The sequence below is a fragment of the Apteryx mantelli genome, unplaced genomic scaffold (genome assembly GCF_036417845.1).
Source record: "Apteryx mantelli isolate bAptMan1 unplaced genomic scaffold, bAptMan1.hap1 HAP1_SCAFFOLD_129, whole genome shotgun sequence".
Lineage (NCBI taxonomy): Eukaryota > Metazoa > Chordata > Aves > Apterygiformes > Apterygidae > Apteryx > Apteryx mantelli.
The window spans coordinates 197,182-217,210 of record NW_027118484.1 but is presented as its reverse complement, the minus strand read 5'-3'; the positions used below and the strand labels follow the sequence as shown (position 1 = coordinate 217,210).

The window sequence follows — 20,029 nt, the reverse complement described above, 5'->3', positions numbered from 1 at the left end:
TTCATACAGTTTAATATTACAGAAATTTTCAACATTTGTAATTTCTCTAATATAAAAGTTTTTTTTTTTTTAAGAAGTGAAAATGAAGGTTAAACAGAAGCATATTTAAATTCATGAAGATTTGGTAGGAAGGATGACAATTCAAAGACTACCAAATAATGAATATTCTTTAGAAGGTGTTTACTTGATCGTGATCAGACAGTCTCATATACATCTATGTAAGTGGATACCGATGCCTGGAGAATTGAACATAATGAGACAAGTCTCCAGCTGTATAGATCAAATTACTTAAATAAAAAAGGAAAGAGAAACTGCATGTTAGAAGTCTCAGCCTTGCATTTAGGGCCAATTCACAGTTCTTGTGTGCAGTGCTCTGTCAACTGACATTCCAATTCCTGTATTTGCTGCACAACAGAGGTATAATCTGCCTGCTAAGGAAATAGGTGAAAGCAGTTGTTGAAAGGTTTTGCATGGCTTCTGATTTCGTAAAGGAGTGCTAGCATACTCCCAGTCAAAAATGTGGCTTCTTAAGTTAAAGGCAGTCATCCTGAAAATAGACAACTCCCATTTTCCGCTGCTCCCGAGATGACTTTTTAGTTAGTGCTATAAAACTGTCCTAACCAGTTCATAAATTTCCTTACTTGCCTCTTTGTGTTTGGTTTCCCTTTTTAACTTTACAAAATTTTGGTCTTTTCATATTTTCCCCTTAATTTCTTTGCCCTTTGTTGTTATACCTGCCTTGACCTGCTCTTGTATCTTCTCTGCTCTTTTTTATTTGATAGTTTTACAACATCAATGGACCAGAAAGTTTCATTAATTAGTCCTCTTTAGAAGGTACGGCAGAAATTCATGAGAGGTTACCGATATACAGTTCTGCATGCCAGCAAGTGAGCATGTGATTACTGTATCTTTTTTGGCTAATCTTTGCATTGAATGATTGAGTGAGGTGAATGTTGGTTGTTTTATCCCTGGATGGACGCGTTTTTACTTTGTGCAATGGCTTTAGTTATTCTCATCTTATGTTGTTCCATTGTGAAAGCCTTGGTGAGGCCTCATCTGGAATACAGTGTACAGTCCTGCTTCTTTTGTTCCAGAAGGATTATTCACATTCACGTTCAAGAAAATTGAAAATAAAAAAAGTGAGAATGTCCACTAAGGTGCTGAGGGGAATTCAGAGACTTATAGGAGATTGAAGGATTTGTTTAGCCTAAAAAAATAAAAACTGAGAGCTTGCGTATTCCTCCTCTATATGCCACAAAATTCAAGAAGAACAATTAAGCAAAATTAAAATTGTAGCATATGAACAAATGGGGTAACACTCATCAGGAAGGATTTCAGGCTGAAAACCTAAAGGAGGTAAAGATGGGGGAAAGAAGCCAAACTGTAAAATGGAATTTGATCAATGTATGAAAAGGATCGTATGATGTAGAATAGGAAGGAAGTAGATTTGATCCAGGAAGTCTTTTCCGGTCCTGTGCTCCTTTAATAGCAGTACACTGGTTTATAAAATGGGGGGGAAGGAGGGAGAATTACTAGCAGGCAAAACCCAGCTGTTTAAAATTTTCAAGAATCTCAACCCAGAACTTAAATTGTTATAGAAAGCATTTACCTTCTAGTATTTATATGTTTCTCATACCTGCTAATGTCCAATCTTCGCCAGCAGTATTATGCACATGGTGAAATCTGCTGAACTTTTGTTTAATAATAGGTTTCTAAAAGCCCAAGGGATAATTTTGGTTTGGGAGATATATTTTTCTTAACAAAAGAGTGGTCCAAAATTTGCCATGATGTTATATCCTGCAGGGATCTTCTCCATATTGAGCTGTAAACATTTCTATCTCTGAAATTGCACTTAACAACTGAACCTTGTCAAAGTTTCTTTTCATCCATACTAACTTGTCCTTCAGAGTTTACTATTTTCTGTTGCCTTTCATATCATACTGTGGTTTTCATGCATCGTCATAATCAGTCGAAGGAAGTCCAGTATTTCCTTTGGATTTTCCCAGCCCCTTTTGTATGCTAATGAAAGAGTCCCATGTAGTTCTCAGATGCTGACAGAAGATAACTGGAAGTTTTAAGTAATGATCTATTACTGAAACTCTATTGTATTTGCACAAAGCTTATATTATATATGCCATTACAGTAGCGATTTTGGGGTCATTCTTTTTTTCTAAATCCCTATTTTGAATGATTTGTTCTCCATGCTTTGGTTCATCCCAGAAGATAAAAGCCTTTATTACTGTTTCTAAAAATATGCATACAGACTTTTCAACTTGAGCATTTTAGTAAAACTTTGTGTATTAGGAGCATGACATACTAATCCAGTAAAAGGGCTTTCCAAATATCAGGTTGACATCTAATTAGTCTTAAATAGGTATTAATGATTTTTATGCCAAGACTTTTAGTTCATAAGTATTGGTAATGGCATATGTCATCTCATTTGGAAAAATTTGCTCGAGTTTCCTGAAATGTTTATATAAGTAGCTGGGGAACAAGTGTGTCCGTTTTATCCAAGGTCCTTTCTGTTTGGTTTTAAAGAATTACTAGATATGTTAACAAAAGTTTTAAACAGTTCGACTAGAATTCCCTTATCTCACTTGTTCAGTCTTTTAAAATATCATAACTTTGTTAGCTCTCCTGTTACCGTAATCTTCCGGAGTAGACAAGTTCTGAATTACTAATGGAAAACAGGAAGAATGTAACTTTAAAACTTAGATTCTTTGAACCTTTGTTTACAATATAATTAAAAAGGGCACCAAGTCAAATTTTTTAAAATGGATCGTTTGCAATTTATTGTTTTCATTGGAGAAAGAAGCAAATTGCAGTCATAAAAAGAAAACATCTGACCTCACAGCTTTATGAAAATTGTGCAGTTTTTGCAGCATTTTGCAGTATTTTCAGGTTCTAGATTTTCATTTAATTGCGAAGATGCCATTGCCAGAACGTAAACCAGTTATCCCAGTCTTGCATAAAGAAAATGCTTGCCAAGTGATAGCAGTAACAAAGATGGGAATTCACCCCACCCTGTCTTCCCACTTAATTCAAACCTTAATTAGCTGCATTTATATGCTAATAATAAGCACAGGAAATTTCCTTTTTTCTTTACTTTGTAAACAATGAGGAAATAATGCAGAAAAAGGCCTTAGAAGACATTTAATTGCATAGTTAATTATAAAATTATAAAATAAAAAATAATATTTTACCTGTGCACATTAACCATCCCATTTCTGCAATTTGAGAAGCAATTTGCACACCCGTGTGTCAGTGTAGAGCACCATTGTAGTTAATGAGACGCTGTCTCTGCTGGGTGAATACCAGCAAATGTGAGCAAAAAATAAATCAGATTTCAATCTCCTTCTTCAGGGACTTGCTACATTTTCTGTTCTTGCTGTTTTAAACAGTCAACTTCCTCAGCTTCCATGTAGAATTTCAACTAGTTGTTTCTGGCTTTTTGTATGTTTAATAACTTCATCTTAAATTTACATTAACATTTTATTTGCATTTAAAGATACTGTGCTTTATACTTTGTAATAATCAGATCTAAAAAATAAATTACAATAAACTGTTGTTCTGTTGGGCTATAGTAAGTGGAATAGCTATACGTGAAGAACTCCTTGTAACTAGTTGCTTCTTCTCCCTTTTAGTAATTGCACAACCAAATGGTAAATCCTGAGCTTTTCATTTTAAAATGTGTACATGCAGTTGTCTTGAGGAAAATAATGTTTAATCTGAAATGGTATTCTTTGGTCCTTGCTAACATTTTCATTGCACTGACATGTTGGTGTTGTGTAACTTCCTGAAGTTCATGCCAGATGACACCTTCACTGTTGAGTTTCAGCTCAGTTTTCCACACATTATAGCATCTGTCTGCCTGTCACTGCTAGTTCTGTGCTTTGGACACTAGGGCCAAAATCAATCTATTCTTTTAATCAGAGAGACTGGAAATACTGAAACACGTAAGAAACATTCAATTTCTTTATTATTTATGAAGGTGGATGCTTCGTCTTCTGTTCTGTAGTTTCAAAGCATGTTAAGTATAAAGCTTCAGTCTTGGTATAAATATGTCTGCAGCAAAGGGTGTTTTATTTATTTATTTAAGCTCAAAATCATTTGGCTTAGTCATGTTTTCTGTAGTTTGTGCTGTAAATAAAAGGTGTGTCTCTGTGTTGATAATGGTGTGTTAGTTGTTTGTTTTTCCTCTATGGTTTGTTTTAAAAAACTTCAGTAAATACAGAAATTATGATTCTTCCTTGAGCCTGCTTCTGAATAAAGTTTCGTATGCTAGTTTTATACCAATAGCGCAAAATAATTGGTCAGCTAATACAAATTCAATTTTGAGTAAAACAAATATGAGGAATGAGCGATGGACTCTGGAGGAGGCAGCAGTCACGTCTGGCAAAATAAGCATGGCTTTTAGTTAATATTTGATGTATGCTGGTGATTGAGTTGCACAGAGTGGCAAAAGTACTGGCAATAAGTCTTAAGGTGAATGGTAGCAGTGAGGGATAGGCAGCTATAAAGTACTGAGTTAATCAAAACCCTGAGCTTTGAAAAGGACATGCTGTTATTTGCACCTGGATACCTGTCTTCACGCAGGGGCAGCCAGTCTGTCCTGTTTGCAATGATGGAAGTTCCCTCATTTCCTAGTAAAAGTTCAAAACAAGTTCGAATCAGTACTGCTTCTATTTAATTGGTATGGTTTTCTGTTATGTCTTATCTGGTCTTATGTTGAGTAATTGCTATAGGGGGCAGTCCAGCTGCTGTGAGTGCACCCTGCTCACCTTTTGCATAGGATTTCTGTGTGTTTAGCTGCAGAATGAAGAGCCAGGTGAATTGGTCTGATGTAAGACGTCTGTGTGTGTCTAAATCAACTAATTTTACAGCGTGCTTCGTTGTAGTACCTCTCCATCTCCACTACACCTGGACATTCAACCACAGCATTACTGAACTCTGGTTGAGCACGTGGCTGGTACATTCGGAGGCCTTGATTTTGATACTGTCAGCATGGAGGGATTGCTTGTAAAGAATTGCAACCAGAACTATTTGGATGAGAGGGAGAAAAGGAGTATTTTAAACCGAAGTTCTGTCAATTAAAACCTACTAATCTAGATCAGGGAGTAATTTTGGAAAATGTAGAACCGGTTGTACAAAACATTGGGAAAGTAGCACTGGTGATTGCTGTGGATGCAGCTTGTGCTGAACGCTAAACTAGCTTTGAACTGGCTAACTTTTGTGTTTCTAATAATGTAGAGGGAGTAGTATGAGGCTACTCATCAGCTGAAAAGAAAATCAATAAATACTTAACATTTATCTTGGCGTGGTTGTGTGCTGTGCAAGATGGTTGCTCTGTTAAGCTAGTTACCTTAGCTGAAAACTAGCTAGTTAAACAACGGTCGCAGTGGTGGTTGTAGCGTGGATATAACCTATTTAGGCTGGAGTTTTCTACTTCTGAGAATGTATCAGATAGTGTGATAGATTTTATCCCATCTTTATCCTAGATTTTGAGATGCTGGATGTCTTTCTACAATTAAAGTTTATAAAAAAGCAGCATGAACAGTGGGTTTATGGTAGTCCAGTTGTAGCTTACTGGGTACAGACTGTGTGGGGCCCTCCCTGGAACTGTGTGCATTTCCTCTATTTTCTTATTTTATGTTTTTTGTGGTATTAAATTCCTCTCCCTTTTCTCCACCACTTATAAGTTTCCTTAGAATATGCACTTCTGATCAGCTCTTATAATGTTAACCTAAAAGTTCTAAGTATGTTATTACTCCTGAGTGCTACTTCCGTTTTGGAAGAAGTGCACAACTGTATTTGCTCTTTTTGACTACAGTAATTTCTGTAAAAGAGAAACAAGTTTTACAGAACAACAAGGCAGGTGGAAATAACAGTATGAAATAATTGTGTTGCACCACTGATAACTATCTTTTGATTCTCTTGGGAGCACCAGATACGAGGTGCCCAAAAGATAGGGGAAAATATGAATTCTGCTTCATGTGTAATCTGCATATCATTATTTAAAGTAGAGTCAGGTTAATTAAAGGTGTGGTGTGTGTGTGTATATATCTCACATGTGAAATATACAGGTGATAATAAAAGTAAAGTTTCATGTTTAAAATAAAATAATGATTACAGTTATGGAAATATCTTTTATGCAATTACTGTGAAGGGAGAGGAAGAGCATTATTTTTGTTAACATGTTACAGGGAGGCGAAATTCTGCTATTGAAATGTACAGTGTGTGGCTGGGAATTACTAAAGCAAGGAAGGAAGGCAGATTCAGAAATCCTATAGAAACTGAATGGGAAGTAAATGAATAATTGACGCCTGATGACACAATTAACTTCAAATACATTCATCGTGCTTTCATGACAGTGTATTGTACAAGGAAGTACTAAAATCATTGTGGAAAGAAATATACATTTAAAAGCCAGTAAGCCGAGTTTGCAAGTAACGAAGAAATGAATGCATTTTATGTAGCATTGCTTTTGTGATAGAAATGCAAAACATACTTTAAAAGTCTAAATTGCACTGTTAGATCATTGGGAACTTGAGTTTCTGTCTGGTGCCTTCTTTTTCAAGAAATATCCTATTTTCATTTTAGTAAGAGAGAACTATGTTAGGAATAAAGTGAATACTTGGGAAGGTTGCTGCTTTTATATGCAAGTGCCATTATTTTAAAGAAACATTCAAAAGAGGCAAATTCCAGTTCGTTCCAACATGTCGGCCTGTGATAATTGTGTGATGCTTGGGGGTGGGGGTGTTGTCTTCAAGGCTTACGTGTTTCTTCTTTCTTTCAAAGGGAAAATAATTGCTATGTGTCTTTTTAGAGATCTGGGACTCTTTATTTACTGCCAATGGCTAGTGTTAACAGTATATTGAGGCAGTTTTCTACAGCAACAGCATAAAACTGTGAACAACGAAACCTTCAGTCTTTGGAAAGGGAATAACCAGCCTCAGTAATACAAGACTGTTGATTAAATCTGCTTCTTTTTATCAATGAAGAATGGACAATTGGTGTTGACTAACTTGGTAACATGTTTATTGTAAATATATAGAGCATATTGAAGGTCCAGGGTAGTGTTTGATGCATTTTATACATGCTGCATTGACTTTGCATTCCTCAACCTGAGTAAGAAATAGGAAGGAAGATTTGTTTTTATGTAAATAAAATAGCCAACTTTGGTTTTGCTCTTAAAAACTGAGTTTATTTGCTCAGGTTTACAGCAGTTACATGAAAATGCACTTTTTACCTTGGAGAATATCCGATACACAGCACATTTGTCAGTGAATTGTGTATGGTACAGAATAGTACAACTAAAATTACTTTTGGTTTATCAGAAGCTAGAAGGTGGTGTATGCATATACATCTAGCCGAACTAGCTTTCCCAATCTGTAAAATTCCCTGGATTTGGATGTTCACTTAAAATGTTGTCTATCTGCAGTTGATGCTGGTTGTGAGGAAGAATATTTGACTAATATCACTAATTGAACACTAGTACTACCCTTACTACCTGTAATTTTGTATGTACCACTATAATTTTCCTGCAGACTCTCTGTTTAGCCTAATGAAAGTATGTGGTATTAGTGTTCATGCTGTGTCATTTGCTTAATGCCATGTGATATTTTAATGGAGAGCAATGCTGCTGTACTTCTGTAAGTATTTCAGGAAAGGGATTACCAAATTTCCTTATCTGGGTACCCTCCCATCTGCTGCACGTATTGCCCTGTTGGCATGTTTTCTGGTGCCTTCCTGTCCATGTTTACCATCCTCACATCACAAGCCTGACATCTGTTAGATATTTCCGGGTACCTCTGCTATGCTATCTAAAATTCTGATTACGTGTCCCAGTTGTCACCCCTTTCCAAGCTTGGATCTGACCCTCTGTTAGCTGCAATAGGATATATGCCTCAGCTGCCAATGGAAAGAGGCTTACCCTCTAGCTCAGATAAGTAAGTACACAGGTATTAAGGACAGGCACGAGCAGGACACTACTAATGGCATGAGTGTAGAATTCGGAAAGCTTAACAGGCCGCAGATCTTCAGGTCTTTAATCAGTACTGAAGGTGGACTGAAATGTTTTATTGCACTATTTGCAATTGAAGATCTACTCTTTGGTCCAAGAAAACGTAGGAAATACATATGTGCTTTCCTGTAATATGTCTTACACTATTCTGAGTAATTTGTGCAGTAGGAGGCTGTGAGATGCACTCCAGACAGGACCAAGTGATTTTGTGAATGCACATAGATTACATTGAAAAATGTTTGCTCTAAGAATACTTCTTAACATGTGCAAGCCCTGTAGTGCTTGAGCCCTAGTAAAGCTTATCTGGAGAAAGAATGAAACTGTTACCTGTTTTTATTTGCAGTCACATGGTCTTTTTTGTATTTCAGTTTCTCAGGTGCTTATTCCAATTTCTTTTGGAAGCTTCTTCCTATTTCCAGTATTTTGTGTTTCTGGTAAAGTTTTAGAGACTATTTTCCCAGCAGGACTCTGTGTTCTGAAGATTGCTGTAGCACTGACATTTAAGAGATGAATTCCTTCCTATACTGCAGACACGGTATAGAAGAGAAGGCAGCAGCTGGTAGAGGAGATTTGTTGAAGCAACAGACTGTCAGAGATCATTCCTCAAGACTTCCTCTTGTGGTCTTTCTCCTCTTTTGGAAGTGGTGTTCCCCTAAGGGAGCAAGTAGGCTGTTCTCCAATGCATTTGGATCCTTAGGTGTCTAGATAATATTTCTATATAGAAACTAACTTTTTCTTCTCATTGGACAGTGTTCAGGGATGAGGAGGCTGCTACCTTGCAGTGTACTCTGTCAGTAAGGTAGTTGGTTATCCCTTGCAAATGACAAGCTGCAACTTTAAGGGCCTTTCTCACTATCCTCAAATCGATTTAAACCACTAACATTTGTCCCAAGATTCAGGATTTGGTGGGTTATCCAGTGCCTTCAGAACTGATGTCAAAATTGAGACTTTTAGCACTGCCACAGGTATAGGTGTAGTCAGATGTAGAACATCTATGCAAAATTAGAGTAGCCAGCAAGTACTTGAGCTTCAGCTAATACAGGAAATGCCGTGTTTCCAATTCAGAGGAAGAAGGTAGGAAACAAAGTTGTATTTCTGAAGGAAGATTCAGGTTCTGGTCAGTCAGGACAGGACAGTTGAGAGAGTGGTGAAGCATGTGCTTTCTTAGCCTTTTCCTCTCGCATGTTTTTCTCCCACTCTTTAACAAGGTACAGTTAGGTCCTGTCTCCTTCCAAGGTCCAGTTCGGTCATATCTCCATCCAGCACTTCTTTCTCTTTCCTAGTCCACTTTGCTCTTTTGTGTCATCAAGCGCAGCAGTAGAGCAGAGAAGAGAAACTGTAATGTTGCAGCGTCTCTTTGGGAGAAATCCTTTCCTGTATAGGTTGATGACGTGTCAGGTGACTGTTAGAGGAACAACTTGTTCCTGGCCCTCCTTCGACGAGGGAGAATAATACCTGTTGTTTTCCTGGCAGGCCTGGGAGCTTAGCTGGACAGTAGTGGTGCTAATAAACAAAAAGCCACTGCTGGAGTCAGAATGCCCACACTTTTACTGGTTGTAGTTTAAAGTGAAATAAAAAACAAAATATAGCTGTAGTTCATGTTTTGGGGGAAAATTTACTAGCAGTTACTCATTAAAAAAAAGAAAGTCCCAACTTCCCAAATGTGGAATATTTATATTTAAATTCTGTGTAATATCTTACCTAGATTTAAATTGTTACCTGCTTGGCTGTTTAACTTTGGAAAAGAAATTCTTTCTGATCTAGATTGCTGAAATTTTGCACCTGTAACTTCATTTTGGTCATTGTAAGTTTTACGCTTCCATCAGCATGATGCTGTAGAAAAAATTCTAGAGGGGGGGAAAAGGTCCGTATTTCTACATCTTTCTTAAAAAAAAAAAAAAAAAAAAGTCTTCAGTGTAAAAAAAAAAAAAGAATTTGAGTTGCCATTTTACTTTTTTTTTTATATATTATATATATATAGGGAATTACACATCTGCTCAATTTAAATTGTCTGCTCATGCAGCTGAAGAGCATCTACAAGCTTTGTATTGGCAGCATCATGTTTAATGCTACAGAAGACACTTTTAAAGACTTGGCTATATAAAATTTGACTTAAATCTTTTGTTTAAAGCGAGATCAGTTATTAGAAAATCCCAATAATATCAGATTTTTGCTACTTTAGCAAGTAGCATTCTCCTTTAAATGTTTGTATTCTAAATGTTGCATCTGTTACACATGTTGTATGGGAAATAGAAAACAATATGAGCTGTGTGTTCAGGGAAACTTGATTTAGGCAGGGAAAGAAAATGGGGAAGAAAGCAATCCAAACAAGTGTTTAAAAGTTATTTTACTTTTAATTCTTTAGTGAGATATGCATGGATTTTGTACGTGCACTGAGATGCTTCTGAATTCTCATAGCATGAACAGAATTTGAAATGTTTGTGCCAGAGAGCCTCATTAATGAGATGAAATGCTGATTCCAGTTAAAGAAAATTGAAAATTACTGTTGATTTCAATGAGACTGGAATTGTTATTTGCGTTTTAGCAGAAAGATTCCTTTTACTTATTTTCTGCGTTAAAGCAAATGCATTGTACTACATCATTCACAATTTAGTAAGGATAAATTGGGTATGTGTGTGTATATAACTGATTGCAAGCAGAAGACAGTGTGATTGCATAACACCTGGCTTAAACTATTCTTGCTTTAATGGCTTTGTATCTGGCTGTGTAAGATTTAATTGCAGTGTTTTTGGTATACTGGAAATATTTTGTGGACATATTTTTTGAGAAAATTTTCTGTTCTGCCAGATGTGTCTTACTCTGTCCTTGTAGAAGTTACTTGATAAAAGGATGAGTCAGCTGATCATTAACTGTTTTCTGTTTGCAGCTTGCAAAACGGCAATGTCACAGAACTGACCACATTCATCACAGTAAGTATACCATAGCAGTAAGTATTCTGATAACATTCTGAGAAGCATGAAGCATGCAGGGAACAGGGAATTGTTGTTTATAGTTTATGTACTTTATGGTTTATAGATTATATAAATCATTCTGATAGCGCGCCAAATTCTGCTTCCAGGTCCTGATTCAGCAAGATGCTTAAGCGTATGCTTAAGTAAGCTTTTTAGATTCTTAGTCTACATTTGCAAGTGCTTTGGTGACTTCAAGCCTAATATTGAGTAGTTCTTTAAGGACACCTTTCTCCCTTTATTTTTTTATTTATTTTATTTATTTTTTAATCACTGTTAGCACTGTAATAAGCAGCAATGGACTTTTCTGGACTTTACCTATGTAGATTCGAAATACAAATATGATAGAATATAATTTTACTGTATGGAACATGTTTTCAATAAACCTTTAATAATTTTGATATCTCACTTAAATCAGTTTAGAGAATTGTATTGAGACATTCTGCTAACAATTTCAATTCTAAAATTCTAATTTTTAGTAACTTCAGACGTTATTTTGAATATTCCGAATTAGTGTGATATTTTGCTACATAGTAAGCATGTGTTATCCTGTTTTATTAATAGGTAGTGTCATTGGACTGTTTGACTAATTGGACTATTATAAACAAGAAGTAAAGAATTTTGCATTCACATCAATTTGCTCACTTTTCAAGACAACTTAAAAAATGCTTGTATCTTATTCCAGTACTTTGGCTTAGACAAAATTGCTGCTGAAAACTGAAGCAAGTGAAAGGAAATTAAACAAAAAGCCTGACTGGCTGTACTTAGTTTATAGATGCAAGTTTATAGATAAAATTTTTGGGCACTTCTTTTTACCCTCAGTGTACTTGCTGTCTGTGAGGACCACAAAAGTAAGAGAGATGGGAGTCTGAAATAAACTTGAAAAATCATTCCAAATCAATAATTTTGGTGCTTCTCAGATTAGATATCAATTCTTCATGCTCTGATGATGCACACTGAAATACAAAATGTGGGGCTTATTACGTAAAGAGATACTTTAAGTCAGTGTCCAGTGATGAGGCGATATGTTGGTTAACAAGAGCCTCCTTTAGATCCCAGACAGAGTATTTTATTATACAATGGAGTCTTATGTTTCGGTAGCGACCTTCATTCCCACATCCCAGAGATGCTTTACAATCAGTAAAGTTATAATTAGCACTGATAATACAAAAAAGGCTAATTCATTTTTTTTAATGCTGACTAAAATCCTCCTTAAGGTTAGATTTGAAATGCTCAGTTTTTGGAAGTACTTCTTGAAGAGCGTATTTCAAAGTAGAAAGAGAAGCTATTAAAGGCACTATATGTGATTTCAAACAGTATTTAGGAATAGTAAGAACACTAACATCTGCTGACTTCAAAGAATGACTAGTTTCATATGGAGAGAGCAGATCTATTAAACAGGAGGGAACAAGTGATTTAAAGGTCAAAAGAACACTTTTTAGTGAATACATTGCTTAGCAAGCGGCCAGTGATACGATAGCAGAGCAGGAGGGAGATAAGATAACCTGTGTAAGTGAGGAGCAGAAATCTGAATCAATTTCAAAAAATGCAAAGCTGGGAAAGTCAGCAAGTAGTTTGCAGTAATGAAGTCAGACAAAAGCAGGAAGACTGTATTTAGTTTCCACTAGGATTTAGAGATTACTACAGGGAGCAGACATTGTGAAACTTGCTGTATTACAGTAGAATACTACCTACTAATGTAAGGTGAGGTAGTTTTAGTGAAAAAGCCTTCTTTTTTTTCTTTAATGAAATAACTTATTCACTAGGAAGTATTGAAACTGGCACTAACTCAAAATTAAGAATGTCAAATAAATTCTGTTCCCCTCTTGGCCTCCCTGTGTCTGAATAAAGGCATGAACCTTCCTAGAAGGAGCTTCCAGTTTTGGATGTTAAAAAAAAAAGTAGTAATTAGTTTTAAAAACTCTGTTTTTATTTTATCTGGTGGTCTTTGGATTTAAAAGGCCAAAACTGCTTACTTGCTGATTTGTAAAAGGTGCAACTCCTAAGTCTGCACTTAGCTTTTTCTTGGAAGAATTAAAAAAGTTAGCCCTTTTCCTTGCAAGGTAGATACAAACCCACTGAAAATACAGATAGGTGGAAGTAAGAATACAGCCACTGCTTGAGTTTAAAACAGTGTATCTGACCATTCTGAACACTCGACTGTTGTTTGGACTCCTTCCTCTCGTGTTTTTGGAGTTACTACCCACACATGAGTCTAGACCTTATTTTGAGGAGCAGTTTTCCCTAGGCCAATGAGCGCTGACTGAGAGCTGCCAGGTGGCTGCAGCTTCCCTCGCTCTGCTGAACAATCAGGGCGAATAGTGAACGCAAAAGGGCCTAACTCGGTAGAAGAAGAATGTTCCATAAATGGTGAAGCTGACATACATAAATTTTTTCTCTTTAAATGTGGAGTGGGATAAGAACAGGAAGAAATTATGCAAAGATTTGTGCCTTTTGATAATTTTCCATTAGGCCTTAAAAACAAATGGAAGGGAAGTAATAGTCAGGTGTAGGTCTCTTCCTCAAAACAAGCTTATTTTGAAGGGTGGTTATTTGTACTAACTCTGTGTGCATGTTATTCTGCTTATTTAGTTATGGCCAACTTAAAGTTGCCTAATCCATTTGTGAAGGATGAAAAAAGTTAAATTTGTGAAAAAGAAGAAAAAACGTATTCTTAGTCATCTCTAACATTTTTGTGGGTACAGTCAGTTCTTTGGCCTGCAGAACATACATACTTTGCTGTGAAGTAATACAATAACAACACTGCCATCCAAACAATGAAATGGCATATTTTTATGCTTAAAATATGCATTCTGTTGTAAGTATGAGGTTGCTTGAGGGAGAACTTGAAAAGATGAGGAGTAATGGCAAATAATAATTCCTTATACTTTGTCAGGGTTTTTCTCCTGCTGAAGTTATGCTGTTTTAAGGGTAAGAGTTTCTTGAGGTTACTAATTACCACTCTGAATTATAATATTCTTTTCATTCCTAACCAGGACTCACTTTAACTATTTTGCAAAAGGAAAAAAAAAACTTAACAATGCCACTTTATCTGTAGAAACGGAAAAAATGGAGAATGTTGATCCAGTACCTGAGAGGTTATACAAGTATTACTTTCTATAATATATATATGTTTTTCATAATACTTAGAGCTACTAAGTTGAGAATCCTGCAACCTTAGAAGTGATAATTGTATATTTGTGAATTTTCAGTATAAGCCAATGCTTGCTGTCAGAAGGCAGTGCGTATTTGTCTAATCCTAAAGTATGTTAAGATAAGCAGTTAAAGATGTTTTGAACAACACAATAAGAAAAGACCAGGAACAAAGGGGTTCTAAATGATGGCCTTCATGTACCTTCCAGATGTGTCTTGCAAAGTGAGGAGACTCCGTTTCTGCTTTCCTGAATCTTCTCCTTCAGTCCAGCATGATAAAGAACACAGATCACTGTAGGACTGCCAGTGTCCCAGATCAGATATCAGTATAAGAATTTATTGTCTAGAAACAAGAAAAGTCTTAATATTCAAAGGGATATTGAGGGCTATCTGTGAGACAGTTGAGCTGCTTTATTGTACTTAACAGATTTTCATATTTTTTGTTAAGGGATGATTTTACCTGGGAAAACTTGAAGCAGTCTTAGTTAAAGCTTTGCATGTTACCTGTTTCTTCAACTTAATGGGGATCTGACTTGAGTGAAAAGATACTTAAGTTTTTTTGTATGATTGTAACAAAACAATTTCTGGTTATAATTAACCATGTGGTTTAATGTAAGAGATCAGCTAAGCAGAAGGTAGTATGATGTTTGGAACAAAATTTTCTAGAGAATTAGAGGATGAAGGGAAAAAAAGAGGAAAGGCCTCAGAATTTGACCAAAATTGTGGTCTCATTCATACTTTTATGAAATGTTGCCATTACAGAAATACCAGAGTTAGTTAATATTGTAGTTAGAAGAAGAACCTTATAGATGAGATGTACTTTTTTTTGTTGTTTTTGAGAAAAAAAAATCTTGGCCAAAGAAAAGGAAGACGTTAAAGGATTCCTAAATCATGTTATCTACTGTTGAAACTAGTAGTAAGGATTTGGCAGGTTTTGAAAACTGCCCTCTTTCTTTCAACAATAAGAAAGTCTGCACTGGCATAATTTGAATCTATAACTAGGAGTGTGAAGGTAAACAATAACAATAACAACAGCAGCAGCAGCAACAACAACAACAATAACAACAACAAAGCGTTTAAGACTTTTCCTGCCAGATCTGAGAACGATTCCATACATTTGAAATAGTGGCTCTGAAATATAGAAGCAAATTGAACAAAAGCACTTTTCTTACATGAAACCTACTGTTAGCTCAGGAGGTGTGGGTTAGATGAGTGGACAGTGAGGTGGATTGAGAACTGGCTGAATGGCAGAGCTCAGAGAGTTGTGCTCAGTGGCACAGAGTCTAGTTGGCGGCCTGTAGCTAGCGGTGTCCCCCAGGGGTCAGTCCTGGGTCCAGTCTTGTTCAACTTCTTCATCAATGACCTGGATGAAGGGACAGAGTGCACCCTCAGCAAGTTTGCTGACGATACAAAACTGGGAGGAGTGGCCGATACGCCAGAGGGCTGTGCTGCCATTCAAAGAGACTTGGACAGGCTGGAGAGGTGGGCAGAGAGGAACCTCATGAAATTCAACAAAGGGAAGTGCAGGGTCCTGCACCTGGGGAGGAATAACCCCATGCAGCAGTACAGGTTGGGGGTTGACCTGCTGGAAAGCAGCTCTGCTGAGAAGGACCTGGGAGTGCTGGTGGACACCAAGTTAAGCATGAGGCAGCAATGTGCCCTTGTGGCCAAGAAGGCCAATGGTATCCTGGGCTGCATCAGAAAGAGTGTTGCCAGCAGGTCGAGGGAGGTGATTCTCCCCCTCTACTCAGCCCTGGTGAGGCCACATCTAGAGTACTGCGTCCAGTTCTGGGCTCCCCAGTACAAGAGGGATGTGGCACTACTGGAGCAAGTCCAGCGAAGGGCCACAAAGATGATTAGGGGACTGGAGCATCTCTCTTATGAGGAAAGGCTGAGAGAGCTGGGCCTGTTTAGCTTGGAGAAGAGAAGGCTGAGAGGAGATCTTATCAATGTGTACAAGTATCTGAAGGGAGGGTGTCGAGAGGATGGGGCCAGACTCTTTTCAGTGGTGACGAGCGACAGGACGCGAGGCAATGGGCACAAACTGAAACACAGACACTTCCATCTGAACGTGAGGAAAAACTTTTTCACTGTGAGGGTGACAGAGCACTGGAACAGGTTGCCCCGAGAGGTGGTGGAGTCTCCTTCTCTGGAGATATTCAAAATGCGCCTGGATGCAATCCTGTGCAATGTGCTCTAGGTGACCCTGCTTGAGCAGGGGGCTTGGACTAGATGATCTCCAGAGGTCCCTTCCAACCTCAGTGATTCTGTGATTCTGTGATTCTGTTGGGTGTGTGTAAATAGTAACTTGTTAACAAGCTAAATAAAAAGCAGATTTGCAGAAACATGCAAGTTAGGCAAGCGTCTTGATATTTTAGATCCATGCATTTATGGTTTGTTAGCTGCTACAGATCAGAACAAAAGAAATTGAACAAAATAAACGTGATTATCAAACTGTAAGTGAAACAAGATAAGTCTGGCAATTGGCAGATATTGAGAAACTGTTGGTAATGGATTTAGAGCCAACTGTACAGAGAGGGACAGGGGAAAGAAAGGGGAAGAAAAATTCAGTAAACTCAAGCTGAGCAAAATTAGTTCTTTGCTTTAATTGCAGCCTGAGTGTATCATTGTCTGCGCTCCCCCAGCTGTTTCCATTCTCCTCCCCAGAAAGCTTAAGCATCTAGGTACCTTGCTGTATTTGCCCTTTTTTCACGCTGTAAATACTCAAAGGATGCAGAGAATTCATTTGAAGATGTACTTGGTAATGGAAAGGGAATCTTTGTTTCCAGAATTCCACAAACATGCTACTCAATGCTTATAGTAGCGCAGTTTGGAAAACAGCAGTTTGGTTTTTTTGATGGTATAAGAGGTTGTGCATTTGACAAACTTCGAAGAAAAACTAAAACCTTCCAAAACAGTCCATCCCCAAGGAAATGTGAAAATTTACCTTCTTCATACATATGTAGCACCTACAGATTTAATTGCATCTTTACTTCTGTATGACAACAGTTAAAATTCCCTAAGAAACTCAGAGTAGTAAGTTTTTAACACTGCTTTATGTGCTTATTATAGTAATTATACCTGATGTAAATAGAAGCAGAAGGCAATTAGCCTTTTTTCCTCTTCTTTTTACATAGTTATTTTTAGAAAAACTTTTCTAATTAAAGCTTGAAGTAGTAGTATTTTGCTGCCAGTTAATAAGATACTGTATGATGCTAACTTAACAGCAAATATAGTTTTAAATTTCACCAAAATCCACTTTGTGTGTGAGTGTATAAACTTGCTTGTATGTGTATGTTTATATCTTGTTACAAAGGAAAACAAACTAGTATGATAAATTAAAGAATAATTATGGAAAGAAAGTTACAAAATATATAAAAGTTTCAAGGAAAAAATGCATAAGCTATGTGTTTCCTTGCAGAATACCTTGTTGTATTAATTTTCTTTTATACTGTTAGACTGATTTGCTGTGTTGTGTTTGATAATAGGTAGGCAAATTTTTCTTAAGCACTACTAACACAACTTTCTAAAAAGTTACTCTCAATTATTTTAATGTTGCTGCTGAAAACCAGCTTTAATAATGGCCATGTGCCAAAAGGGTTAAAGAACAGATTTTGATTATGTATTGTCAATCCGTGATTAGCATCTGTTAGGAGGAATAAGTGGTTTATTAAGCTTCACTGTACAGATGGCAACTGGAGGAGTTCAGATGTAAATTGAATTTTCTGTAGTATCACTATATTGTTAAAACCAGCTGGTTTTATCCTTGTAATAGTAGTGATAAGTTTGCACAAAAAAAGACAATTTGTTATTTACAGTTACTTCAAAAGTCTAAGACTTAAGAAATCTTTCAAAATACTGTTGGTCAAGAGTTTTCACTTAATTTGTTTGCTTTTGCTTTCTTATAGAAAAGAGTGTTTTTAGCATTTAAGCACAAAGCTTTGTCTGCTTGAGGGAAATGGGAAGCAGTTTTCCGATTAAACTTCAGAGCCTGAATAAACAATAGCTCTAATTTAAGCGTTTAGGTTAAGGAGGCAGTTCTAGTCATTTGTTTGTAAAAGATAATTTTCCAAATGTAAATTGATGCAACCTTATCTTTTGAATCTGTGAGCAACTGTCTTCAGGGGCTTCTCTACTTTTGGTAGCTAATCTGAGTACTGTGCTGTTTCTAATAACCTGCTGTTGTTAGAAAGCTGCTTTTAGTAGGACTTCACAAATTCATCACAGGCAAGCTCCAAAAAGAGTAGTCTGGGAAGGAGTTGGTTATAAGATCAAGGAGGGAGGGGCATATTTTTTTTTTTGTATTTATTGAATGTTATCAGAATTCAGAATATTATTGTCAGTCATTTGATATTCATTATATTCTTCAAATCTCCAGTTCTTCAAAAGCTTTAGGTGAAACTGAATTTGCTTTTATTTAATTTATTTTCTGGTTTTAAGGTTAGCAGCAAATCCTGTTGTACTAAAGAAATAGTGGAATCAAGAGCGTCAAACTTGAGAATGATCTTTAAATAAAAAGGAGAGGTTTTGTTTTGTCTTGTCTTTTAATACTTGACAACTTAGAAATCTTAGTCGGATGCGTGTTTGTGAGAGACTGATGTGAAAATAGAATAGCTTGGTGTCCGGGAGCAGCAAATCTCTCTTCAACCACAGGTGAATGGCACAAGGCCTGGGCTTATCGTTGATTTGTGATTGTAGCTCCATTCTTCCGCTGCTTGTAGGATTGCTACTCCAGAAACCATTTACTAAGTCTTCTAAACACTGTGTATAAAAAAGAAGAAAAAAAAAAAAAGAAGAAAAAAAAAACCCCAAAAGATTCACGTGAGAGGACAGGTTGGGGGCAACTAAGAAGGCGACTTTGCAGAAAAGGCCCTGAGGGCTTTGGTAGACAGCAAGTTGAACATTAATCAGCCGTGCAGCCTTGCAGCAAAGGCGGCCGAATGCGTTGTGGGATGTGTCACCCCCCTCCGATTCGGCCGTTGTGAGACTGCATCTACAGTGCCATATCCAGTTTTGGGGTTCCCAGCACAAGGAGGACGGTGACGTACATCAGCGAGTCCAGCAGCAGGCTTCCTATATGACTGGGGAACAAGAGCACATGAGATATGACCAAGAGGCTGAGAGAATTGCATTTGTTCAGCTCTGATGAGGCTTGTGGGAGAGGGAATCTATCTGCTGTCTTGAGCTATCTGAAAAAGAGGGTTATTAGTGAAGAAAAGTCAGACTCTGCTTGGGAGTATACAGTGAGGAGAGGCAAAAGACACAACTTACGACCAGGAAAATTTTGACTAGATACAATGAAAAAATTCCTTGTAATGAAAGTGGTCAGACACTTCTAGAGGGACTGCAAAATCAGTATCTTTGTAGATGGTCAGAGTTTGTCTGAACAAGGCCTTGAGCAGTTTAATCTAACTTTGATGTTAACTGTGCTTTTAGCAGGAGGCTGAACCAGATGATCTCTATAGGTTCCTTTCAATTTATTTATTGTATGGTTCTATCTTGGACTAGAAATTTCGTAATATTTTTCTTATTTTCCCTTTGCCTCCTTCCTTCTGTTTTTTTAAAGGAGAAGCAGAAAGAGGCAATATCATCTGGGAACTGCTGATCTAAGTTATTTCTTCATAGCAGGGAATATGTGATGGAAGGGAAATGCAGTTGTAGGAGACTGAGAGGTAGTGGATTCTGACAGTGATCTAATCTGCTCTTCTCTTTTCGCTGCCCTTCCACATCCCCAGTGAGATCTTTTTTAATGCAGCCCTGTCTACCGTATCTGGCCACAGCTAAATGCCTTATTTTGGCCTCCCCTTCAGCTGTGCTGTATAGGCTTCTTTGTAGTACATCATCTTAAAGTTGCGCTCCTTTGTACTTCTGTTGGAACTGGTGT

The 20,029-nt window shown here is 37.1% G+C and overlaps 1 protein-coding gene across 1 annotated transcript in view; it reads left to right on the top strand.

Annotated features, from left to right (window-relative positions):
* Positions 1-20,029, top strand: part of BAZ2B (bromodomain adjacent to zinc finger domain 2B) — a 158,347-nt gene that overhangs the window by 12,289 nt on the left and 126,029 nt on the right. The window contains exon 2 of the mRNA XM_067316811.1: positions 10,911-10,953. Within this exon, the coding sequence (XP_067172912.1) occupies positions 10,911-10,953 (43 nt within the window). The remainder of the gene's footprint in view (positions 1-10,910; positions 10,954-20,029) is intronic.